The 27,343-nt window shown below is 45.6% G+C and overlaps 1 protein-coding gene across 1 annotated transcript in view; it reads right to left on the bottom strand.

Annotated features, from left to right (window-relative positions):
• The window catches only part of PLXNA4 (plexin A4), a gene marked incomplete at both ends in the record, with an annotated part of 428,073 nt that overhangs the window by 157,341 nt on the left and 243,389 nt on the right, over positions 1-27,343 (bottom strand). The window contains one exon of the mRNA XM_082013844.1: positions 461-561. Coding sequence (XP_081869970.1) covers positions 461-561 — 101 coding nt within the window. The remainder of the gene's footprint in view (positions 1-460; positions 562-27,343) is intronic.

Raw genomic sequence — 27,343 nt, 5'->3', positions numbered from 1 at the left:
TGAAAGAGGAGAGGTTAAGGTCAGCAGTAGAAAGTCAGAGGTGCTGAGACAAGTGTCTGAGCTGAGCTGCTAGTCAGAGCCAAACTGCATTAAGCAACGGAAACAAGAAGGTAACTGTCACCCAGGGAAGAGGGTTTGATTCAAAGCACTTCAGGGTGGGCAGGTGCTTTCCTGGTGCAGTCAGCAGACCATGGATCAGGCGGTTGAAGAGATCTGATCAGTCTCAACCACCCTTTTCTTCCCTTTTCATGCAAAAAATGCTTCTTGACTAAGCAAAGTCTTCCCCAGCAAGTCCCAGAGGCCTCGCTGGAGCTGCCCGTGTGAGTCATTGACTCACCTGCCTCAGCCAGGGACTGAGACAGCATTTTGCACCTCTTCCCTGTGTTATCACAGCAGTTGAGGCAAGATGGCTAGGGGAAGAGCAGAGCTGGGACGGTGGAAAACATCAGCAGGTACTTACGTGTTGTGAAGAACACACCATCCACAGTGAGGGTCGCCTGAGCCCAAGCACTCGCTGCAGGTCTCGTACTGGCTACATGACTCCACAGGCACCCGAGTGAGCTGCAGGAGGAAAGGGGACAACCTGTCAGGCTTTTCACAGGGCTCTGCAATGCCCATAATGACTTGACAGAGGTGCCACCCTCCCTGTCCTCTTCCCCTGGTGCCAGTCCTCCCAGAGGGACATCCCTGCTGAGCTTGGCAGGCCTGAGGCAGACAGAGGGATGTTGGCTGCGGATTGCTCCAGAGTTCAACCTGGTGCCTCCCCCGTCCAGACCAGCACTCAACATGGTGCAACCCCTGTTGAGATCAGTACCTCCCTTGGGCCTTCTGCTCTTCCCCGTGGCCTTTCGCACTTCATTGCCCGATGACCTCGCTTGCACAGTTTCACAGGCAATCAGCAAATCAGGCAGGCTGTGTGCAGACTGTGGTGACCTGGTACCCTGAGGCAATTAAACAACGTGCGATCTTCCACGGCAAGTTAAACTCACTGGATCTCAACACTCTCCCACACTCTGGTTGTGGACCCCGTTGCTTTCTGGCTTCCTGTGAGAACTAAAGTTTTGTGATGTTTTTGTCTCCCTCCCATGACCTCCCACACCACCGCCGGTCCCAGGAGAGCGTTAACTTCACTCCCCATTGCCCATGCATCTTTCCAACCATCAGTTGTCCTGTCCCCAGAGAGGTTCCTGCCAGCAGGAGAAGGACAAAGGCTACCAGCCTGGGTACTGAATGAGCTGCTGCCACTCTGACTTCCTGACTTTGCAGCTCAGAAGGCAGAAGAGGTGGACCTGAAACACCCATCTACTGCCAGAACACTGCATTTTATTATGTTTTTTTTTCTTTCTTCCTTTTTAATTAAAGTATTTCAGTCACAGATTTCAAAGGCAGAAGAGACTGCCTAGCCTGACCTCCTGTCTAATGGACCAGAGCCTTTTGATTCCTATTAAGTTTGGTAAGCCCCTTACTTCTTTTGAAGCCAAACATACAATTTGGGCCCAATGACCTGATAGTCTCTTTTCCATTGAATAAGCTTCAGAGAGCTTCTATAATATACACTCAATTGCCAGTGCCTTCACCTCAGCTCATGACAGCAGGGAGAGTTTATTCCTTCAGATGATATAGTGTGGTATTATCCTGATGAAACACCACTGAGAACTGCCAACGATAAACTGCAGAACAGTTACTTGTGACAAATGACAAGAGAATACACCTGGATCCTAGTGACAATTTTTTACTTGACACAATATTTAAGAGAGTTTGAGCTGTGAAGGGGTAGATTAAGAATCGTTCTGATTGCATCTGTAAATGAACCAAGAACTGGCTTTTATATATAAATATATATTGGGCAAAATTCCAGATATTTATGAAGACCATTTCTGTTTGTATCAGAAATTGTTTTCCTAACCCTTATACAGACACTCCACATGGTAGTAGACAATCTATGAGCAAAAGATGAAAATCTACATTTTTACCTCTGGCAGGTGGCAGAAGCTTCAGAAAACTTGAAATAGAAATACAATGGGGTTTATTTACCATCGCACCATTGCCTGTGTTAAGTCACCCAAAGAAACCAACTGTGCCTACTGAAAGCTTTTAATGAAAAAGGGAGAATGTAAAAAAAAAAAAAAAAAAAAAAAAACCTCCACAAAACCACCTTTCTCAAATTGAATCTGTTGCCATGAGTGTAAGAACATACTCAGGACAGACCACAGAGCAACGAAAATGGGAAGATCGAAACAGGGGGCGAGTCATTCAAACTTCTGTAAGTATCAAGAAGTTTCAAAAGTAAGATGGCTTGGCCACAAATGCAGTTGTTTCACTTTCCTTAAGCTTCAGGTCAAGAAGGTATCAACTGTTCATCAAATACAAATTGTATGCTCCAGGATTTCACCCAGTTAGACTTATGCTGAACCCAATAGTCTGTGATGTATTCAACTTCCAAAAAGACGTAGAATTTTTTACAAGAAGACATCAAGGGGTGGAGACCTTATAATTTCTTATGTTGGTCATTCCCACCTGTTATTTCCACCTGGGAAAAACATATTGTGAATTATTCTTCCTTGATTGCATCCAGCTTGACTATGTCTGCACTGTGAACATCAGATTACTTGCAGAAGAGGCAGCTAATTCAGTTTTGAAAGACTGTAAATCTGCCGTTCCTCAATCCAGATACAATGGATTGTGTAATCTCCACCTTCTAATTGGAAATTTGTGAACACAGTTGGGATTAGCGATGCAGTTCCTATCCAAGCTACCCTTAGTTTAACATATGGTGCAGCTCGATTTATCCTCATTAGCTGTATATAGTTTTTCTGAACCTCAGTTTCTGAGCTAGTTTACATCTGTCTTATAGAAGTGAGCCTTGGTTAAGGAGTTTAGATCAGAACATGCACTTTTCCAACATCTAGTGATGTGGGGGTTGAATGTTCTGAGTCAAAATCCACTTGTGACTATGATATATGTACGAGAAAGAAGTCCTAGAGGACTGAAATTTGTTATTTCTTAGCATATTGCTACAAAAAGAGTAAATAAAAGGTGGTCTCTGTAGGGTTTTTTATCATTAAATTAGCTGTCAAAGGATATCCAAGCTCCTCTCAGAGGCAGGAGGAACCTACTGGGAATCCAGATCCTCATCCTTGCAGACATACTTCCCTCTCAGTGTATTTAGGGTACTTGGTCTCTATAGGATATAGTTTTACTCAGTCTCTATAGGATATAGTTTGTGTAGAAGCACACCTTGCTTGTGTTGCTGTCCCAGAGAGCACAGCTATGCAGTGTGAGCTTGCACCAAGCTACATCCCACGTGTGTGTCACCATTCACATTGCTATGTGTTATTTCTCCTATATGAGACCTTTTTATGAGTTCACCTCAAGTAGCTTTATTGCGAGATTAATTAAAATTGTACCATGCTGATAAATGTCTTGGACTGTAAGTGTCAGACCTTCTAATTAATAAAGAAACAAACTACAAAAAACAAAGGAGCTGCGACTGAAAGGAAAGCCACCTAAGGGTCATCAGCTGAAAAGAAGAAGAACATCAAGCAAACAAAGCACACCAGAGGTCTTAGTTTCCTTTGGAACATAAACTGTAATTAATTCAGCTCAGTCTTCCAAGTTGAAAGTTTTGAGAACTGACCGTGTCCCCTGGGAGCAGTCAGCTTTTTATGCTGCCCCTAAAATATCTGAAAAAGAACAGTCCATGCAACCTCCCGATTACAGTGTCTTACCATTATTCACAATGATGAATCACAGAATCACAGAATGGTTTGGGTTGGAAGGGACCTTAAAGATCATCTAGTTCCAACCCCCCTGCCATGGTCAGGCACAACTTCCACTAGACCAGGTTGCTCAGAGCCCCATCCAACCCGGCCTGGAACACTTCCAGGAATGCGGCATCCACAACTTCCCTGGGTAACCTGCTCCACTGTCTCACCTCCCTCACAGTGTATTTTTTCCATATATCTAATCTAAATTTACCCTCTTCCAGTTTAAAGCCGTTGCCCCCTGTCCTATCACTACATGGCCTTGTAAAAAGTGCCTCTCCAGCTTTCTTGTATAGGCCCCCTTTGGTGGGGGAGGGGCTTGCAGTAAGGAACCAATTCTTCCAGCAAGAATTGGAAGGCTGCAGGAAGGTCTCCCCGGAGCCTTCTCTGCTCCAGGCTGAGCCCCCCCAGCTCTCCCAGCCTGTCCTCCCAGCAGAGCTGTTCCAGCCCTCGGAGCATTGCTGGGGCCTCCTCTGGCCCCGCTCCAGCAGGTCCATGTCTCTCCTGTGCCGAGGGCTCCAGAGCTGGACGCAGCACTGAAGGTGACCTGCTGGACATCTAGGAGCTGCTGTCTTTCCAAGGCTTTGTCCAAAGCAGACCAGAGAGACAGATGATCTCTGATGATCTCCAAGGTAGGCAGCATTTCCACAGCAGGCAGCCCACCACAGGATTTCCAGGATGACTACTGTGCAGTGGGTAGCGTGAAAGACCCAGGAGCCTCACCACTAGCACCTTGCTTGAACATGGGAGACCAAAGGGTCAGGACCTGTATCCCTCAGGCAACTTCACCATCTAGACTGTCCCCTACTCATAGCTACCAAGAGTGAGATGTCATTCCAGAGCCAGGGTCAGACAAGTGACGTCCTTCTAAAGGGCAGCAAGAAAACAATGGGCAGGTCCAGCTGCCATAGCTGCAGTAGGATATGGAGAGGATTTAAATACCATCCCTGGAGGTATTTAAAAGACGTGTAGATGTGGTGCTTAGGGACATGGTTTAGTGGTGGACTTGGCAGTGCTGGGTTAATGGTTGGACTTGATGATCTTAAAGGTCTTTTCCAATCTAAATGATTCTATGATTCTATAATTCTATGGCTTTAAGAGGTATTTCACTTCCTCAACACATTCATTCACAGGTCCCCAAAGAAATCATTCACGTGTTTCTGGCTCACAAGGACATCTTGAAAAATCTGGCAAAATCTGGCAAAATCTTCAAACCGCTGTACAGTTCAGAGCTCACCTGCTACATATGACTTCAGGGCTTTTCACACAACACTGGGGCTGTCCTCACCTCTGATCCAGCCTAAATTCTAATCTGCAGCTTCTCCAGCTTCCAGCCTCACTTCCACCCTCTATTTCTAGTATGAATGAGTTACAGAAAGTCATTTAAAACAAAATGATTGAGGTTTTTGGATCTGATAGACAGTAACAGCTAATCCTGTTAGAAATTTGGCTCCTGCTTTTGCCATTATATATTCACAAAAGCTCCTGCTGTGTGCTCAGTCATAATTTTCTGGCTCCCATTTTTTACTTTTTTATTTCAATATACATTATTTTTTTTTTCCCCCTTAAACTGCCAACATTCTGGTCAAAATGTGAATCATTGCTCAATCTCTGCTGTTATAATTGGATGTTAATACAGCGGCAGGATTTATTCAGTCTGGTGGACTAAGTTAATTTAAATGTACAAAAAGGCATCTTAAGTAGCCAATTTCCTTCCCAATAGTCAAAAGATACATTTCCAAAACACTGAACAGTGACTCTGTCAAGCCATGTGGGTTCTGTGAATGCTGCTATCTTTCAAGACTCAGCCAACCCGAAAAACTGCAGAAAGATTAAGAGAGGAGCTTATTTGATTTCAAAGCCTTGAATAGAGTGTTCATGATAATACAGTTTATTAAATAGAGCAAGGCAAAAAACACCTAAGAGACCAGTGGTGGAACCAGATTTTGCACCCTTGGCAGAGTCACTGAGGATATTTGTTCACCTGCATGGCATCCCAGGATGCCAATTTTAATTTGGCCTGAATTATGGACAAAAGGACCTTGAATTCCCCTCTCATGCTTGAGATCCTGTGCCTCATCCACCTGACCTACAAACTCAGAAAAAAGCAGGAACACAGAAAAGTCCCTGGAGCTGAAGCACGTCTTACTTATACTGGTAAGAAACAGGACTCACACACATGTGGATGGCTGTAAAACTGGTGGGAGAGGAGATGCTCCTGCAGGGATAGAGATGAGATCTGCCTGATTCCAGCTTGCCACTCCAGCATGGTAAGTAAATAACTTGCCAGTCCCACTAGGACAGGGAATGTCATTTCTCATCAGACACCCCCAAGCTCTTCCTCTTCATTGTAGCACTCTTCCCAGTAAAACCATGCTTACTTGGAAAACTGGAGGCTTTAATTAAGGAGAGTTAATTGGAAGCAGCAGTAGCTGTCAAGGACAAATGACACAATAATTAAACCGGGGGTCAATGTCCCGCTGTGTGGCAGGATAAATTACCTGTCCAAATATACTTGTTCACAAAGGGCTTCCTACCTACAGCTGTACGTGTGCTGCTTCTCCTCCTTTCCTCTCTGCTGCCCTGAGCTGTCCTGCACATCTTTGGTGAGAGACGTCTTTACTCTGGAATCCCCAGCCACAATCACACGCCACTCACAGGAACAGAGGTAAAGCCATGAGAGATATAGAAAGATTTGGTGCTCACAGCCTCCATGCCTACGGCCACACAATCCTTCAGGGCAAGGCTGAGAGATGTCAGTACCCATCAAGATGCTCTCCCGATGAGACTGCTATTGGTGTTCCTACTGCAGCGCAGTTTTCTTTGCACACCTCGCGGTGCAAATCTCTTGTCCATGCCTGCCTTGACAGGACCCTGCTTTGCAGGTGGCTCAGAAAAGCCAAACTGGGGACTTTGGGAAGGCTTCATTACTGATCCATCAAGTCTTAAGTCTTGCAGCTTGCCGGGAACAGCTCTGGCACGGGAGGCGTGCAAAGCAAAGGTTTTGCCCTCTCACCAAAGTCTGTCTGCAAGATCAGAGCCTAAGTTTAAGCTAGAAACCCAGGCTCTGTTGAAGGAAAGATCTTATGGAAGGCAGGATTTGTCTGCTCTCTGTTTTAGTTGTCTACCCAGGGGTGAGATAAATCACACCCTGGGTGTGCCTGTGTCTATCCACTGAATATAAAGGAGTCTAGACAGCCAGGTCAGATGGAGACATTTACAATGTACAGAGTGAACACTGGGTGAAGTTAATCCCACATTAATGCCATACTTAATTTTCTTCTATTCCCCTAATCTTGCCACTGCAAACAATCCCCAAACATGCTAAGTTCTCCCCACTCCCTAGTTGTAGCATCAGGATAACCAGTCACAATATAAAATCCATTTTCTTTAATCACTGGGAGAGTGTTGGAGGAAATACACTGTGTTGCGTAGCTAGAAAACTGTTCCAGGAACTCAAAAGACCTTGTGTGATGACACGGGTTGTGTTTGAACAAGTGCCTTTCACCATCTGCTCTGTAAATGCAGCCCTCATGCTTTGTTGCATCCAAGCTCACTCCTGCTCTCTGTTCTGGCTTTATTTACAGAGGAACAGACACTCAGATAACAAAGATTATCTCAGTCCTTTTCTCAAAGGCTTGGTGGCTTCCCAGGTTTCCCCTTCTCAACTGCTCAGCCTGCGCCCTGTGCTGTCCCTTCTTGAAAGAAGTCTACCACGCCATAACGACTCTTCTCCCAAAAGCATCAATACTCGAGGAGGAGCTAGGGACATGCCATCTTGCTATGAGTATGGCTGGCAACCTGGAGATTGAAGAATATGTGTCCAGAGGTTTCATCATGGAATCTCATTCATCTTTCTTCTGAATTCACACTTGGTTTTCCTTACCAAGAATGCCAAACACTTCTCAGCTGAGATAGCAACAGTGCATCCCATCCGCATGCTGATGTGCTCTCTGTACAAGGCAGGATATTTATTAGGAATCCTCGTCCCTTCTAAAAATCACACTTCACCAGCTTGGAGGTGTGGAAGGAGTGTCAAGTGATTCTGCCCAAGCCTGATGAAACCAGTGACTTTCTTACCCACCCTGCAAACCACCAGCTCTGGCCAACTTTCTCTGCCTGTATTATTCAATCTGTGTTTCTCCCTGACAGGTCCAGGTAGCTTCAGATCCCCCCTGCCTCGTTTACTGCTAAATCTTTAGCCCACAGTCAAGTGTTTCAGTCTGTAAACTGTAAAACAAATGAGGTTTGGCTAAATGTTTGTGTTCAAAAGCCTTCAAAAGAGAGAGCCTCGTGTCACAATAAACGCAGGGCCAGCCCAGGCTTAATGAGAGCCAGTGGTTACTTCGGAATGCCTATGCCAAGGGATAGATCGTTACCCAGGCTCTATAAAGACTATATATAGATTTAATTGGGACCTGTAATGGAATTTATGTCACTGCAATGGGCTTTCTCGAAGTCCATCATCACTTGAAGGGTGCTGATGGAGACGCGAACAATTAAAACACACAGGGAGAAGTAATAGTTGTTCCTAATGGTGATGGTCACCTTGTTCCACCACCTTTCCAGGTTTTCCCATCCTTACACTTAGCTATCAAGGAGCATCTTCCTGCAGAGTCATTCACCTCAGCAGCCCTTTCAGGCAGCCTATCCTGTCTCCTTGTTGTCAACTCCCATTGATTTAATCTTATCACCACTCCAAATCCCACCTTTATACCCTCATCGTCTCCCTGGGTTGTCTTCATCCCAGTGTATAGAGAATCTTTTCATCAGCTCTGTCCCCGGCCACCCTCACTCCCCCTTGGATTTCTAGCTCTGCCACTTGACAAGCCATGTGGTTCATGAAGGTTTGATCATGTTGATCTAATCCCCTTGTGCAGGATTATACGACCCCTAAAAGCATTGTCAAGCTGCAGAAATTGTGACAGTCTGAAAAATGTCTTTTTCTTCAGTTGTGATCAGACTTAAATTCCCTGTAATAGCACATAAAAACAGATGCACTGGTTTGGATCAACACTCCACATATCCCAGTTCCTTGTCTTCAGTCTTATGGCACTTAGGAACACCTAAGAACAGGGTAAGCATATATGGTATGTCCCCAGTAGCTGCCCAGCCTTTGGCTATTTTCATTCAGGAGAACTTCTGAGTCTTATGTGCCTCTATTCTCTAACCTGAACAGATCTTTCTTTAATTTTCTGTTTTATCCTTGAAATCACATTGACTTTTTGCATCCACAACATGCTTTGGCAGGGAGTTTCACAGTTCCAGACCCCACTGCTTGAAGGAATCATCTCTTCTGGTTTGTTCAGGACCTGATTTTCAACAGTTTAGTTTCATGCCCTGTAGTACTTCTGTTTGCAGAGGTGGTGAACAGTCACTTCCTATCCATCCCCTTCTGCCATTCGTAACGTCACCAGCCTGAACCATACACCCCAGCTCACCTCCTCCCAAGCTAAGGAGTTCCTACTCCTTCAGTCACACCCCACATGGAAACCACTTCACACCTCTGATCATCCTGGTTCCCTTTCTCTTCTGACCATTTATTTACCCTCGTTAGCCAAACGTTGAGCAAAAGGAGAGGCTACCTGGTGACCTAGGTCATCTCTTTACAGCCTTCTCCACCTCTCTCCTCCCTGGACTCGCAGGCACTGACCACGTCATCAAAACCTATTAAGCTACTGCCTTTGACAGGGTGCAACCTCTCAGCTTGAGGCACATAACTGTGCATATCCTTCAGGCTGATCTCAGCTGCAAAAGAAAACACATCACCTTAAATCCTGATTAAGACTGCTTTATCACAGGCTCGGTGAACGACAGGTAACACATAGAGCTGTGTGCACTCGGTTGCTTTTAGAGATGAGAGCATACAGTGGTACTGAGCTTCACACAGCTCCTCAGAGGACACGCTTCCCCTTGCCACGAAAAGGGGCATTTGTTTTGTTCCCAGATACCCTCAAGCATCCCCCCTGCTTCAACCTCTCTCCTCTCTTAGCTGCCTCCTCTCCTTTTATAAGTCGTTCTCCATGCAGTGCCATCAAATCTCGCCTGACATGAGCTCTGCAGCCTGCCACAGGCAGCATCAATTGGAGCGAGAGCATCAGCTGAAGGGTTATGAGGTCACGCTGGTTAATCTGCAAACCAAAAACTTAAGATATGAGACAGGGAGACCCATGAGAACCGTTGCTTGCAGTTGATCCTGAGCTGCAGCAAACATACACTAACCCAACCTGGAGACACAAAATTGGGACTTTCCAGGGCTATTACAATACCTCTGCCTCTCCAGAGCACTCGCCACCAACAGCGTTACGGAGTGTTCCAGTCAAGAGTTAACCAAGATCCAGGGAGAAAATAAGAAGCAGGATCTTTCTGGGCCCTTAAATATATGTCTTATTTTATTAAAGGAGAGAAAAGCAGACAGAGCTTACTGCTCAGCTGACGCCTGTGAGAGCTCAGTGCGTTCTCAAGGTTTGGGCGGTAATTAGTGCTGCCAAAAAGACAACGACCAGGCAGAGATGAAGGCAACTATTTTGGGGCATATCTGTTTGCCTTTAGATATCTCTGCTGTTTGTTTCCATGTGGAATAAGTGAGAAGGAGTTCCTGGCAAAGCCCAGCTCCCTCTCTTGCTGCAGCACTTTAATTCGTGGAAGACTTGAAATGCAGAATTCCTACGAAGTGCAATGAGGGTTACTCCATCCCAGCCCCCCGTGCCCATATTTCAACGGATTAAGTGTATAACCTAATGCAGCAAGCTCTACACATGTTTTCCCAGCTTTCTCTGACATTCATCTTGCCATGAAATGAAAGTTCAAGGACATTTAATTCAGGGATCATATAAATGCATAGCACTTAAAGTCAGGAGGGACCATTAGATCATCTGTTCTCACCTCCTGTACATCACAGGCACTAAATTTCTCCCATCTACCCTTATACTGAACCAAATAATCTGGTTTTAGCTAAAGCTTGTTGCCTAGAAAGACATCCCGTTTCGACGTGAAGGTACCAAGAAATGGAGAATCCTCCATTTCACGGGCAGTTTGTTCCAGCGGTTAATCACTCACACAATAAAAAGCTTGTACATTCCTTACTTTTCACGTGACTCCGTCTATCTTTGGCTTCCAATGACTGATTCCTATTCTATTTTTCTTCTTTAGATTGAAGAGCCCTTTAAGCCTGCTATTTTCATCCCATAAAGATGCTCAGACATGTGAATTGTGTCATTCCTCAATATTAATTTTGATAAATTAATAGACTGAGATTCTTTCAATCCCTTGAGGAAATCATACCTTCCTGCTCCCTGCAAATAATTTTTTGTGCATCTTTAATGCTCCTTTTCCTATCTCTCAATCCTCTTTTACAAAGGAGACTCCAGAGCTGACCCCAGAGCACGACTGCTACTCAGTCTTCCAAGGATGCAGGATGGTGTCAGCCTGTTTCTGCTACGAGGCTAGACTAGGAGAAACCTTTTGCAAGGATGTAAAGAAATGACCTGCTCATCCATTTCAGTCATTGCTTTCTAGGACACAACTCCCACTTTCCAGCCTGACCTACATTCCTCTTAGGAGACGGAGAAGTTTGCATTTGTTTTGTTTGAGGGAGCCAAAGTCACCCAACCACTCTGTCCTCATCATCGCTAACGCTAAGCTAATCGTTGCACTGCTGAATATTTTATCCGTGGGATTTAATATCAACTTCCTGCTCATTCATGAAAATTTTCAGTAGCTTTGGGCCCAATATTGATCCCTGGAGAACACTACTAGGAAAACCCTCAGGCTCTTCGAGAACTGCCAAGTATTAAACCATTTCAGAGATTCTTTTTTTGCTATTTTTAACCTTTTTTTTTTTAATGGGAACAGGCTGTGTTGTTGGCTCAAGTGCTATACGGAAAAGTAAAGACAATAAAACTTTGTTTCCTCAAAGAATGAAAAATGTCTTGTTTTTCATAAATATATGCTACTCAGCTGCCATTTGGCCCAATTCAGGAGTGAGCATCAAGAGCTTCAGACTTATCCAGGGACTTTATTACTTAATATCACCCCTTCTAGCCACCATGAATCACTAAAGCAGGGGTCTCACTGATGCATTTAAATTATTAATATATTGCCTAGGATATTTGATATAGGGCATTTCAGGTCTCAGGTGTGGGAATTCTCCCTCAGAGGGGCCCTGCACTACCCAGCGTCTGTGTATTGTAGCTTTACATCTGTCTAAAATGAACAGCCCAAAATTAAATAGGATCAATCTGGGCACTAGGAGCCTGTGGGGCTGTTAGGAGGTTCCTGAGGCTGAGATGACCCCCAAAATTGTGGTTGCCCTGTGACTACAGGCACCGCAGAGGTGCAGCAGTGTTGATACAGCTGGTTTTGCTGGTGTCCAAAAGCATGCATGGGTCATCCTTTTTCCTGACTGCTGGTGATGACTCTGGATTCAGGCCTTTGTGTGGATCCCTAAGCTTGTGCAGTAGCACACGAGGTGCTTCATTCCTCCAGTTTCTCTTTTCCCTTGCTCTCCAGTAATTTTTCATTTTTTTTTCCAGCCAAAGCAGAAGGCTGAGACTCCCACTGCGTCTTCTTTTTATGGAAAGACATACAAGGCGCCCAGATTTCTTGGGGAAAAACAGCTGGCATGAGGATCTGTAGAGAAATGGAACTTTTGTCCCTGTAGATAACTGATTCGAACCTGACTGAAGGCCCTCAACGCTCCCTGGCACCGTGTGAAACGGTGAGATCTCATTTCAGCTCCTTGCTGCCAGACATTGGACTCTCAGCAGCCACTGCTGAGCAGGAACATTGCCCGAGGGGCCAGGGCCGGGCCTGGGGGGGCAACGGTGTTGGACGACCGTGACATGAACGCTGCCAGCTGGCCTCTGCATAAAGCACGGAGACCCAAGGGACCCCGCAAAGCCAACTCCATCCAGGTGGTTCCCAAACCGGCGTCTTGAAAGAGAGCAGGCTCAACCCACTGAAGCATCTTAAAGATCAAGACTCCACCTCAAAGATCAAAGTCGCACTGGCCCCACAGCTCTCATTACACCTGGCTCCCTTGCAGGCATCCCTCACAAAAGCCCACAATCTGCTTGGGACTGGGGGATTTGCTCAGGTGCGTTTCGCAGTGCACACCACGCCACGCAAAAAAGAAAAGAACACCAACCCCAAAATACCCTTTTGTTCCCAGCCACAAAGCAGGGAGGCCCGTCTGGCGCGTAACGCAAGGGGAAAGAAATAAGAGCAAGGAGCAGGGCCAAGCCCTTGGAGAGCTCCTCTGAAACACGACCCATGCCGCAGAGCTCGCAGGACTCGCTCCTCCCGTCCCGCTCCGGCGGCTGGGACCGCGCAGCCCCCTCGTTCCCAGGGCAGCCCCTGCACCTCCTGGCACGGCTGGCTCGCGCGCAGCCCACCGGCGCCTCAGGAGAGGCTCATGCCTGTTGGCAGGACCCTGCTGACCCTCCTGGACCCTTTCATCCGTGTCTCACCCGCACCCCGAAAAGAAGCCAGTGGCTTCAAGGAGCGCGAGCCTCCCTGCAGAGCTGGGCGCAGCTGACGGCCCTGACTGGGTAGCAGTCCCGCTGACCTCCTCGCTGCTGCTCTTCACTCTTCCTCTTCGCCAGTTAATGCCAACACGCGCGCAAAAGGGCTCGCGCTCTTCACCTGCGGGCCTCGGAGCCGCTCAGGAGGGGGACGGGGAGCACAAAGCATCAGGGATTAGAAGAAAGTCCGGCAGAGCACGGACGCGGCTGTCCCGAGGTCAAACACACTTACGCCTTCATTGGCATGAGGACTGACACCGGTTTTACTGAAGCAATCTAGCCCCCCTCTGAACGCCGCCGTGGCCACCGCGTGTCTTGGTTTAAGAAAAGGTTGACCCTCTGATGCACGGACTGGTCAAAGCGGAGCGGAGCTGAGGCAGCTGAAATCGCCTCTCCGGAGGTCTGTGCGCTGGATCTGGCCTCCCTGCAACCACGACGGGCTCATAGCACACCCCGGACCAGTGGAGGAGACCAGAGGTATTGATCACCCAGCACCACGCTCCCTCTCGCAGGTGGAGACACGTGGGTGCCCGCTCCCGTGCGCCCACGCAAACCTGGCAGCCAGCTAACGACGTCTGCAGCGCCGGCAGATTTCTACCATACAGAAAGGGGATGTGGAAAACGTGGGAGTTTTTTTATTTACTGGATTCCATTTCACACCGCTGAACCATAAAATTATAACTACAGCTTTTCTCCGTCTTTTACTGATCTGTGGTATCTGTCTGTCTGTCTCTTACCTAGCTGCACGCATGCAGCGTGGCAGCAATAATGTACATCCTGAAGGAACAATATCATCCCTGCTTCCTGAGGATTACAGCCTGCCTCTTCCAGAAACAGCAATCCCTGCCCCTGGGTTATTAACCGAACAGCAGGCGTTGAGAAAAACCCTCACCCGCACAATCAGGTGAGTGGTTTTCTCAGCATTTATGGAGAGCAGGAAATTAGGAACGTATAATAAAACCAGAGGACAGCGGAGGATCAGTTTCAATCTCACCAGAATAATAGGTGAGGAGGAGAGTTTCCTTCCAGTTGCCTGGGATTTTACCTGAGGAGAGCTGTACATCTCCTGTTTTAACTTCGTGAGTTATAATACCACCTTTGTGGCTCATGTTTTAGAAAAACACAAGAGCTCATGCCCCTGTTCCTTTATCTTCTCCAAAGGACACACAGATTTCATAGGCATCTGTCCCAAGGGGGGGTGAAGGAAAAGTGATGGTTTGTATTTATTTTATTTCTTGTTTCAGCCATTGCTCCTGAATCAGCATCTCTAAACATCCTTCCCTGTTCGGAGATCTTATTTATACCTTTGGAGACAGACAGAGTCTGTGAAGAAAGGAAGACCAGCCAGGTAGGAGCACAGCTCAAGCCTCTCTCTGTCCAGAGACCCATATCTGCACAAGTTATTTAACTTCCAATTCACTTCATCTAGCCAAAGCATCTCTGAAAGGGACATAAACACCGTCCAGGACTGTTCCTCTCCATTGCTTATGGAGGAAGCCTACATGGGAGGTGGGATGAATCTGGAGCACGCAGTTTTTCCCACACGCACAGCAAGGGTTAGAGCATATCTGCAGCTCCCAAAGACGCTGTGAAGCTCCGGGACTAGGGGGATTGCCCGGTGCTAGTGGTGGATGTTTAGAAAGGCATGTACTGAATCCCTGGAAATATTTAGCTCAGATGGTTTGTTTTCCTAAAAGATACGCAGTGTTGCTTAACCGGGGGCTCAGAGCACATCTCCCTGAGGAGTTCTGTGACCGGAGTTGAGCAGATCGCGTTAGGCAATCACGCTGGTCTCTCTTGGCTTTCAGTTCTATGAATTTTAAGTAGTCGCCAAATAGTTTCAATGATAATTGTCAGCCTGTGCTGGAAAGAGCTTAGCTAGGCATACAGACCTTATGTGAAATGAAAACTTTATTATTATTGCTATTGCTACTATTGCTACTATTACTGCTATTGCTACTGTTACTACCATTACTACTATTACTACTATTATTATTTATTATTGCAGATGGGTTTCGTCTTGCTCAGGTTGAAACCATATTTTCTCTATCAGGCTATAGATCTCAGAAGACAAGTTGCCTGACCCAGCGACCAGGCCTGTAATGGAACTGCTACAGTAATTGCCATATTTGCAAGACAAGTACGAATTGCTATTTCTAGATTATCCACGCAGACAGTGGAGATGAAGTTTATCATTGCCCTAAATGTGTTTTGTTTTCTGCTGATGCATGAATGTTCCAGCAATTAGTTTGTTGTGTTTGGGTCTCCTTTTCCACCTATTTCTCCTCAGGTTTTATATTTGAGCTTTTGTGAACTATTGACATTATAGGTTTTTAAGACAATTCACAGTGAAACGACCATTCCAGCACCCTAAAATGTTAGTGCAGTCTGAATTCTCTGCTGTTTTGCAGTGCATTACAGATTCAGAGCATCTGTGGTACCGGCAAAGCTGGGAAAGGGAAGGATGTTGACTGGTGGTGTTAAGAGGTATTTACCAAGTTGAGATTAACTTAACTGAATTCCCTCTGATTGACCAGGCAGCAGGGCTTCAAAAAAGCCCCTGATCCTCTCCCACTGATTTGCTCCAAGATATTGGAGAGATGTCCTCAAAAAAACCCGTGATATTTATAAATAAAAGAAACCAAGGGGAATGCAAAAAGGAACCATCAACAAGGCTTCCAATAGAGGACTAATAAGAAGAAAAGCACAAGAGGGATTCTCACCTGTACTTCCAGCTACTACACTAAGAGGTCTGGAAGGTAATGAAAACCAAAGATTTTATGATGTTCTTCCCATTTTAAATGTTGTTTCCTTTCCATTTTTTTCCTTTTTTTTTCATTATTGCAAATTTTGCAATTTTCTATTACTAATTCCTCAACTAACAAGGATTCTAGACATTCTTATATAGGCAATTATGGAAAGGGATTCTGTATTTAAATGCCCTGTAGCATCAGTGAGACAATCACTGGTAGTTCCGACTGCTTGACCTCTTCTGAATTCCTAAATTTTAATTCAGAATATTCAATAAAAATTCATCAAAATTGGTCTTTTTAACTTAACAGTTCCCCTCAAAACCATGTCTACTTGCTGCGGAAGTCTTAATCCTTTCATAAAAGAATCTAAGAAATTAATTGTCCTATGACTCGCAATAGGTCTGATTTACTGGTCTGATCTCAGTAAAATTCCATTTCAACAGTGTATTTAGTCACAGTTTAGTATTAGCCTCTCCATTTCCTTGGCTTTATTTGTGATTTTTTAATTTTTTTTGTACAATTTTTCAAGCAGAAGTTGATGCATGGCTTTTCTTGAAAAGGATAGCGTGGAGACCAATTAGTCAACCTAGAAACTGGAAAACTCCTCCTAATATGACTACATGACTGCCACAAAATGGCAGCTAAATAAAGATCCATCTAGCTTTTAAAAATATTAACATTTTGTTGACACTGCCATTTATCAGAAGGTTGGTTCTTTGAATGACGAGATGGGTACAGCAAAAAGCAGACCGAAAGGCCACCAGCTACCCCATCATTACACAGATGGGTAGTGAATGCCCAGGGGTGCTTTTAAGCAGCAAGACTCACTAAGAAACCATTTTGGCAAAATAACTGAGATTAAAGCACGAGTTCGAAGTTTGGTTTTTATAAAATGCTTCCTTAACTACTTAGGATTTGACAGATTTAATAAAACCTAATATGCACCTCTCTCTATCTTCTGTTTCTGCTGATAAGTTGAGCCAGATGTTTCATAGCAAGCATCCTGCAAAAGGCAGGGCCTTGTATTAGGAATCTCTGTATTCTTTAATACCCAGAGACTGGCTTATCATCTGAAGAACTGCAGTTTTCTTCAAAACTTCTAGGTTAATTAAGTTTTTTAACTAAAAATCATTAAGGTCCAGAAGTTTTTTTTTTTCTTTTCTACCTTTGCTTGCAAATACATCTCCACAGATGCTGTTTAGAACAAAAGCTTGAGCGAAAAGATAAATAACCATCTTATTCATCGTCCTGAGGAAATTCTCTCCTGCGACGAAGCTGCAGAGTCGCTGCCAGTGCCCGCTGCAAGGACTGACCTGCAGGACAGGTTGTGACTGGCGCTGGCTGGGAAAGTGCCAGCAGAAGAAGATTCCATGGGGAGATGCCGGTTCACTGAATTCAATTCATCAAGCACTGACAGATTGCAACGAGCTGTTGTTAGGCTCAGCACATCAGAGAGGGAGTAGAAAACTTCCAGTAATTTGCAAGTTGGGCACCTGAGCTTAGAAATGCTGAGCTGGTTTTGGAGCAAAAAGAATAATATTTTCAAAATAAACCTTTCCCCAGAAAAGGGGGATCAGGTGTTATGCTCAAAGTACCTGTGGTAGCAGTTTATCTGGGAGAGTTGCAGGGGTAGGAGATGAGCAGGAGCTCAGACCCAAAGCACTGAAGATGAAGTGTCTGGGACAGAACAGTCTTCAACAGCTCATCATTTGGATAAACATATATTGTTGTCAAGCATTAATAACCCATTAACGAGCAGAAGTCGGGGACATCTATCTGCAGCACCAGCTATTCTGTTCCTGCTTGGGAAATCACCGCCTCTGTTGCAACGGGCCACTGAAAGCCAGGACAGCTTCACATTTTCAGCTGCAAAAACGGTGATCGAGGACAATTAATTTTCACCCTTCATGAATTCAGGAGGCAAGGAGAAGAAAAGGTGAGATTGAGAGATGCTCTTCAAACTGTCCACCAAAGGGAGGGAGATTAAAACATCTACTGGTAGTTAGACAAGCAGTCCCAAGCTTGGTAAACAAAGGCGAATTCCCAGAGCATCCTTTAGCTCCTCTAGCTGCTGGCTGTTGATAAGCTCAGGACAAAACCCACAGGCAATCTACTGGGAAGGAACGGGGTCGGAGTGCAATTCCACCTTTAACAAACTGGTTTTCATTTTTACCTTTTCCGCCTTGCTGTCCCCGTGTCCCTGCAATCACTATTTCTTTGTCCGGCGGGACTGGAAACTCGTATCTCCGCGGCGGTTCTTGTGTTGCGGGGGGTCACTCGTCTGTGGGAGCTCAGGCTGGGGGACACGCTGACCACATTCACCCTGCAAACCAGTGCTGCTTGTAAAGCACCGCTCTGGCATCTTCTACTGCTGCAAAGTGAGGACAACGTCCGCTGCCAGGGACAGAACGCAGCAGAAAACACGAAGCAATTCAGGCACAGTTGCCACTGGGGCCAGTGACCATTAAAAATGGTCCATTAAAAATACCTGGCTGTTTCAGGGGTGGGATTTAATAGCTCGTCTGCAGGAGGGAGCTAGGAAGGGCAGCAGATTTGGTCGTATGAAAGAGGTGGGTCTACCAAACGGTGCTGAAGGCATTGTGCAGCCTAATAGCCCTGATTTTATCTACTACACAACTTTGAGAGGCTGAAGACAATCTCTGTGCTCACCTCTCTCAAGTTCCCCTGGGGGTCTCCAAGTTTATAGGCAACATCAAGATGAGAATAAACATTCCCTGGTCGAGGGAATAAACAGGCTGGCAAGGATGATGAAGCAGCAGAAGTGGGTAGCTTATGAAATGCAAGGAGTCCATCTCTGCCTCCCGAAGTCCTGAGCCAGGGGTTACTGGAGAGAGCATGTCACTTCATCTTTTGAAGCTCTCTGCTACATGTTCATCACTGACCCTTATCAGAAAAAGTTTTCTGGGCTGGAGACATACCAGTCTGAGCAGTGCGGCCCAGTCGGCCTCTGCGCCGCTGAAGAAAGAACAGACAAACAGCAAAGATGTAAATCTGAAGAATGATACAATGAGGGATGGGAGATGAGGAGAGGGAAGACAAAGTCAGCATTGAAGATGGATTAGAAGTTTTAGAGCAAACTGTTCATTTCCCAGGCAACTTTGCATCGTAGAATGACCTTGATGGGAAAAAGAAGGCAGGACCAAAGACTCCTCTCGGAGACAGTCCCGTCTCAGTGGGAAGCTCCTCTGTTACATGGTAAGGGGAAGAAATGGCATGAAGAAATTTGTCTGTGGAAGTTGTGTGCCTGGGGACCTAACAAGAGCAGGCTTTCGTCACCAGCGCTTGCCTTTTCCCCAGTAACGCTACAGATGAGCTTCTCTGTGTCATAGTTAAGGGTCACTTGGTTTCCATCATGAACCTAATTTTCAAGAGGCCACAATTCACATATTTTACACTGCATGTAGCTGGGAAAGACACAGGGGAAAAAAAAGGTCCACAAAAAACACAAACAAAAACCCAACAAACCCACCAAAAAACTCCACACAAAAACAACCACAACAATGGCTCCAGCTATCCTAAGCTTGTTTCTCCAACATGAAGGCTGGTTTGGGGAGGTGTTGTTTAGTATTTTCTGGAGGTTAAAAACCTAGGCCTCGAGAGGAGGTATTTGCTAGAGAAGCTCTTCTGCATTTTACTATTTTTTTTCCAGTTAAACTTTAAGGAAAGGCTGAAGATTGCAAATGTGATATTTGGCTAGGAAGGATTCCAGCATGAGGAATCACCGCTCTTCCTCTTCATTTTAAAAGACCAGTCTATTTAAGGTTCAAAAGCATATGTTGCTCCCCACTTCAATTCCATCCCTTTTGTTGCCTGGCTGCAAATGAGAGGATACCACTTTTCTTCATCTGGCTCAAAACCATCGTGTTGCTAGATTGTACATCACGGATTATTCACTAAATCTTGGTTATGTGACGATGTGACATCTCAACAGAACTCCCTGCCAGTACTGTGTGAAAATATTCTCAACTGATCCCACCGTCAGAGTCATTTGCATGTGAGATGATTACTGTCTTTGAAAACAGAAAAAGGGCAAGCAAATAAACCTCTGCCAACACTGCTCCCTCCGCTGATACTGCCTGTTACCTGCTAACGGCCTCTAAATTTGCAGCCACCTTCCCAGGTCAGGTGTATTTTTGTCTTGGACCTGCTGAATCTGAAAAAATCCCAGACTTCGGTGGCATGAACCTCACCTTCTGGAGTATGAGACACCCACTCCTTTGTTCTTTGTACCTCCTTACTGACAGTGAGGTTCTTCGCACAAAGCCCTGCATCCTTTGTCCAAGGCTCCTCATACCTTAATTAAGTCCCATCTCTCCCTGTGCTCACAGTCATACTGGAAGCAGGACTATTATTGGGAGTAGGACTCGTACCACTTCATCTCCATTTATCATCCATTCTTAATCAAAAAGAGGGTTCAGTGACAAGTGGACACTAATGGCAACAAAAGTCTTCCATGGCATTGATGCAGGCTTGGTGCAGTTAGCTGAACTCTACCAGCTTTGGAGGCAATGCGCGCGCAACTGAGCGAAGTCTTAAGTAATAATGTTTTAGCGGTTCTCAGATGACACAGGAGCACTGCAAAAATGTCAAACCTAGCACCATTATTCAAAAATAGGAGCATGCGATTAGACAAGCAATTATACACCGAGTAGCTTAACATAAATTGTGGGTAAAAATATCAGAAACAATTTTTCAGGATTTAGTGAGGGAGCACCTTGTAAAGCATAATTGGATTAGAGGAGACAGCCGGCATGGATTTACAAGCAGGAGGTCTTTTGCTTAACTAACTTGTTGGAGTTCTTTGAAGCTACAGTATTACTGCCAAGGTAGGCAAGGGAAATGTAATAGATGTTATGCACTTAGATTTCCCAAAAGCAATTGGTGAGGTTGTACAGTGAGATTATCGGCTAATGGAAGAAGTCGTGCTATAAAAGCAGGCTGGCTTAGAAAAATGGCTCAGAAGCAGAAAACAGCCAGTGCGTGGGCTGGCTTGCCATGTTCGTTCTCAACCTCAAAAGTGAGTTATTTAAGTGCTTGGCCTGGGGAAGAAGGAGGTGGAGGGGTTCAGGCTTGGAGATCTCTTCTGCTCGGATTTCAGAGAGCTCCCAGCCTCTTGCAATGTGCAAATTTCTCACAAGAGCTCAGTTTATTCGCCCTGAGGACAAGAACAGCCCAGGGAGCTCGCTTCTCCTCCGGAAAGGAGTGCAATTCCAAGGCAGCCCAGCTGTACAGCCTGTGATCTGCCATCCTCAAGGCTGCTTGCAGAAGAAAAACACGACTTTGCTCCACTGAACAAGTGAGGAAACTGAGGCACAAGCAAGAAGGAAAATGCACTTGATCTCACCCAAATCAGTGCCAAAAGGAGCACAGATCCCCCAGGATGGGCTTTACCCTCTGGCTCATGGTGTCACAGAGCACATTCAAAGCGGAGGACCTTTTGTGCATGTGTAGGGTGAGCACAGCCAGCCTTTGCACCACAACACCTAAATTTGCCGTGGAGAGAGGCCATGATCACAGGGAAAGGGGAGAGGTTTTGGGACAGATGGGTGCATCGAGGAGTGGGCAACTGGGGTGCTGGCAGCAGGCACAGAGCCCTCCAGCAGGCAGATACTGTGCTTTCAGCCCCCGTCTACAGCCAGCAGACTAATTTCTGTGGATTTACATCAAAAGCAGGCTAAGAAGACCTGAGAGCCCGGATCCTTATCACAGTCTCCGAAGCTCTCCCAAGAAGCCAGTTGCTCCTTCTGTTTCTTTTCCACATCATGTGTCAGTAACAAGCAACATTTTGCTCCCAGCTCCAGCTGCTTTTCTTGGCTGCCCTCGGAGCCACCAGAGCCGATAACGTTGGAATCCGGGTCCAGTGCGGCCCCGCTGCCGCCCAACAACAACGGTGACTGGGTCAGGGATCAGCAGCGTTCCCAGGCACCGTGCAAGGCTTTCGTTGGATGCCCTGCAGACCCCGCGCCAGCTCGCAAACCACCAGCTACCCACCCCCATAATGTCATCCAGCCCTGTGGCTGTCATCCACACCACTCCTCCTGGCATCCCGGTTCCCTTATTGCCCCTTCCCACCCCCCTCCAGAACATGACCCAAGTTTGTTATGGATCAGTGTATTTACAAAGCTTAAGCTGAAAATCAATTTTAATTACCAAAATCAGATTACCGTATCAATAAATCACTGGGGACCTCTCAGAGACACAGGCAGAAGGTTGCACCTGGAAGTGGAGGGAGGGAGAGATAATGACTCATTTTCCCACTGGGCCTCTCCCTGCATTCACTGGACAATATTCATCAACGTCGTTATCTTTTGTATTATTGCTGGCATAGAAGGGAGATGAATGGAACTGGAGTCAGTTTTAAACAAATAGAGTTGGCTGAAACTTGATTTACCAGGGACCTTTTGACAAGAGCTCTTATTTTTTATGTTTAGGGTAGTGGTGAGGAAAGTAGCTGGAAAACCTTTTGAGGTATCCCCTTCGTCAGGGTAAAATGATTGACCAAACTGCATCCTGGAAAGCTAATTAATTCTTCATAACTGGAATGAAAGGAGACTACACAGAGCATCATTCTTCCTATTGCAACAAGCCTACCCATAGATTATTCATCACCATTATTGCTAGAGGTACTCTGACTTGGATGTGTGCTACTTCAGAGAGCTCAATGGTTTGGCTCTGGGAAGAGTCACAGTGCCCTGTTTCTCCTTTCCACCCTTGGTCAGAAGGCTTGCCATGAACTCCAACATATATTAAAGACAAGCCCAAAGTCAGAAGATGGAAGAGGCTGTAACCCAGGTGGTGGTGGTGGTATGCAAGGCGAGGTCTAAGCAGCCCCCTGCTCTGAGTGTTGGAGGTACAGTGAGTAGGGAAGGCATCTTCAAGCTCTCAAAGGCAGAGACAAGACATCCCCCTGCTGTAGCCAGCACTCACATCAAGAAAAAAAAATTTCTTAATTTCAAGGCCATCAAAATTTCTGCTGGCCTGGGTAAGTCCTTCTGTTCTCTGCTTCCCCCAGCTCTGCCACACTGGTCAGAGGGAGCTGACCAAGTCAAAAGCAGGGGTGAAGTCATGTCAGGTCTAAATTGGCATCTTCCACTGCAAAACAGCCAAACAGCTCCACTGTGCCCAGTGCTATTCACAACAGAGTCATAACTCACTCCCCAACAGACGCTGGGGTGGAGATATGAGGATATTCCAGTTTAGGGACAAGACACCAACAGCAAGACATATCCTCAAGTACCGCTGAGTACTGATGGTCACCACTGAGCACACGTGCCAAATCCGAAAGGTACTTGGCTTCTGCACCATGATGGATAAACATTTTTTTCAGAAGGAATCCAAGCCCTGGCAAATGCCAAACTTCAGGCACTCTTGGAGAGGCCACCGACCTCGCTGAGATCTCTCTGGTTAATATCTCAGGCAGAGTACCCATGAGCAGCCTTTGCAAGTAAGTGGTAACCCCCACCTTTGACTGCCCATCAACAAAAAGATCCAGGAGAAACGTATAGTGCAGTTCTAAAAAGGGAGAGGTGAAAGGTGGTGACTTTGGGAAAAGCGTACAGCCCAGAGACTTACTCCATCCACCTTCCTCCACCCTGGACCCAGTAGCTGCATCCAAACCTGAGGGAGTCAGCCAAAATCAGCCTCAGAGGGAGAAAACACAGCACTGTCCATTGCCAGTGAAGAAAAAGAGCTGCTTTGGCAGTCAACAGAGATACGTCTTGCAGAGCTACTTCTTTGATCTCCCTGATACATTATAAGCACCCAGAAGAATAGAAGGAGATGCTGCCAGAGACACAGGATCAGCAAGGGACGAGCCAGACCTTCCGCTGGAGGTGATAACAGCTCCTTGCTGGAGCTCTGGCAGTTTCTTCTAGTGCTAAATCCTGAGGAGTTATTAGAGGTGATAACTTCCCCCTCACAGTCCATCTATTCATGCTGTGTCTGCCCCTATTCATTCTGCATCTATGACACACAGCTGATCCCTTGGTGGACGCAGTTTCCAGAACCTGTATTATTTTTACTGTAACCTCAGAAGGCCAGCTTAGTTCACCCCTGCTATAGGGCACAAGGTGTTTGACCAGGTGTGTCTCCACTTGGAGCAGGAACCTTTGCATACAGTCCCTGAGTCAATCAGGACCCAGGAGGACAGGGAAGACCCAATCCTGAGTCAATAAGACACACTAGAGACAAGCCGGACCGCAGGACCAAGGTGCCTTCTTGGTGTGATGAACTCTCTGATGGGTCTGGTGTTTTTTCAAAGATGACTATTCTGACCTTTTTTCTGCTGAGGGTGGGAGCTGCCAGCTGTTGGAAGTCTCTGTGCTTTACACCCACCCTCAGCCCTGCCGTGTCCTCTTACAACACTTCAGCCTGGTACACAAGAAGGAGAAATTACACAAATTCTGAGAATTTGCAGCATTCGAGTGATTGCAAGGGAGAAAGCTCTTTCACAGATGGTCCCTCTTGCCATGGTCTGGTTTCCAGAGGAGCAGACTGGATTTCTGTGCTCAGTGCCCTTCCAAGATGCTAATATTAGCTGGACACTTCTTTCCCATGTTTGCCTTGAAAGTTTTATTGTAGGCATCTGCAGGAAATAGGTAGCAGGTTTGCTAGATTGTTGAAAGAAGGTTTGCTAGATTGGACCAGAAGTTTGAGCTTTCAGACACTCCTCCCACACACTCAAACTCAGGAGTGAGAGCAATTTTCTCTTTTCTCTTTCTAATATCCCTAATATCCAGCAAGGGAACAGCAGGCAGAATAATGGGTCTTCTACTTTGCGTCTGAGGGAAGGAAGAGCAGCTGCTCACCTGGGTGGGCAGGTGGGATGTGAAGTCACTTCCCTTGGTTGCTTTGAATGTCCATCTCCCACCCCACTGAACGACATGGGGGGAAATAAAATGATCTTTCAGATATATGGTCAAGGAAGACACATTTAACTATCATTGCACCAATAAAACGTGCAGAAACTCCCAGTTATGGTTAGTGGCAATAGTGACACTAGTGACACTAGTGACACAGTGGCAATAGTGACACAGCATCCACAGCGTGAGGAGGGGTAGGTGCAAAGGGGTGCCCACACCTGGTGTTAAATGGTGCACATTTATACACACCCGTTTCATCAGAGAGTTTCCTTTGTGGCAAACACAAGGTGGTGGTTGTGTACCAAGGTGGTATCTTGAACATCTCTTTCACAGTGTGGACTCAAGTTACCTCCCTGGGGTGTAGGACAACTCTGTGCTTCATACATCCCACCTGTGGCTACAGCCACTGGCAACAAGAGTTGACTTTTATGGGGTCTCAGAGACAAACCTTTTGCTCCAGCAGGATGAATAACGATGCTCATGTGTAAGTGCCAGGGACAAACTGTGATACTTTTCCCATGTTTTTAAGTTGAAAAACAGTTTTTCCACATGGGGGGGTGGGTTTTATTTTAAAAAAAATGCACCTTTGTTTGGCTTTTAAAAAGAAAAAATGGGTTTTGTTTCTTTTGGTAGATAGAAAAAAATCTGATTTCTTTTTTTTTTTTTTACTTTAACAAATCTACGCACAGAAACACATACTTTATTCTTACTGGAAAACTAGAGAAAAAGAGTAAAAACTGGCATAGAGTTGGTCTCATTGTCTTCCCCAAACAATGACAGTTGATTTTTGTGTATAAACAAAATGTTGATATTAATAGGAAGATGAATGTATTCATGAAAAAGTTTGAATGATGAAAAAAACATATGGTTGTTTCTGTACCAAAAATTATGCCTTTGTTGGTGCCTTGTAGAGACTGCCTTCACAGTCTGCTTTTGCATATGTATGCTGGCTCCTTGCATACATAACTCATCACCCGTGCCTTCTCAGCATGTGCATGTCCTTTCCTGTACGTATTTTTAAGTGGCTGAACATTTGACCCCAAGATTCATTATGAGGGCAGGGTGGTTGTTTGTTGGGGTTTTTTTAAGGATGATACAAAAAGAAAAAAAGAAAAAAAAAATGGTAAAAAATATTTGACTCAAAAGTCAGTTCTTCCATCCTTCTGAGTGAGGTTATCATCGTTGCTGCTGCAGGCAGGTCAGAATAGCCATCCTTGCAGGAATGGAGTCCAAATAATGAGAGTCCAAGTAATTGCTTCTTTCCTCTTTGCTTTTGCCAAAGTTTCAATACTTCAGTTTCCCTTTTGATTTCCTGCTTCAGCTGAAGGATATAGCTTAGTTATTTGCTAGGGAAACTTTACTTATGGGTGGTATATTTTATCATTTTTAGTCCTTTTTCTAATTATCAGCATGAGGACTATGTTTTACTATCCACAGGCCAAACCCAGGTCTGAACAGCCACGGTGTATGGTGGTGTCAGTAAAGCCCCCTCTGCAGAAACCTTAAAACTCCTTTAGGGTTCCTTGATGCAAGATGTCACCAACTCTTAAATGATGACCATCCTCTCCAGCATGCCTTTGAATTCAGAGTTCAAACCTCTCTCCAAGAGCTGGCTATCAAGGCAAAACCCGTGCCAGCCTCCAGTGCTCAGGTAGGGGTTTCCTAGCCCAGAATGGACAGTTTAATGTGTCCGTAGGTGGAGACACTTTGCTGTCATTAAAAAGATCTGAGAGTCTCTTACCAGTTTCTTTGTTTCAAAGAGGACTTAAGTCAGGGAAGCCCCTGGTTTAATTTGTGCTTTTTTTTGCAGATCAGACAAAGTAATGAGGTGATTACGACAGTCTGCTCTCACCTTGCAGTACTGAAATCTCATCAGATACTGTGAATCTTCTAGGGAAATAGGGATCACCAAGCTAAGCTGTCTCAACTCGTGTCTAAAAAGGAGGTCCTTTCAAACACCCTTCTCTAGTGTATTGCACATTCAAGTCTTGGTAGGATGCACTAGGAAATTAATTCTGCAGAAGTGGGTGAAAATAATGCCCACTTGCTTCTGCCTTTACTGACAAGCAGAGGAAAAATAACTGAAATTAAATCTGTTGTGTAGGGACAACAGCGGAGATCAACAAGTTGTGACACTGCAGTCCCAACCAGAAAACCACATACAGAGTCGCATTGCACGTAACTCCCTCTCGCTTGCACGGCACTACGGCCACCTCGGCCTTATGCTGGCTCCATTTTAATGAGAGGTCAGTTAATTTTTACTTCTGGCCATGATCAAAAGTAAGACACAGGCATAGCTGGGCTACAGATCTGATTTGGCAAAGCAATGCCTGTCTTAAAAAACAATCCCTCAAGCAGTCTGAGATCCTCGTGAACAAGCGGGCTGTCTGACAGCTGATGCTATTTTATGCAGCAAGCTA

Source organism: Phaethon aethereus, assembly GCF_964289735.1.
Source record: "Phaethon aethereus genome assembly, chromosome: 1".
Lineage (NCBI taxonomy): Eukaryota > Metazoa > Chordata > Aves > Phaethontiformes > Phaethontidae > Phaethon > Phaethon aethereus.
The sequence above is the reverse complement of the archived record's forward strand: the minus strand, read 5'-3'. Positions and strand labels throughout refer to the sequence as shown.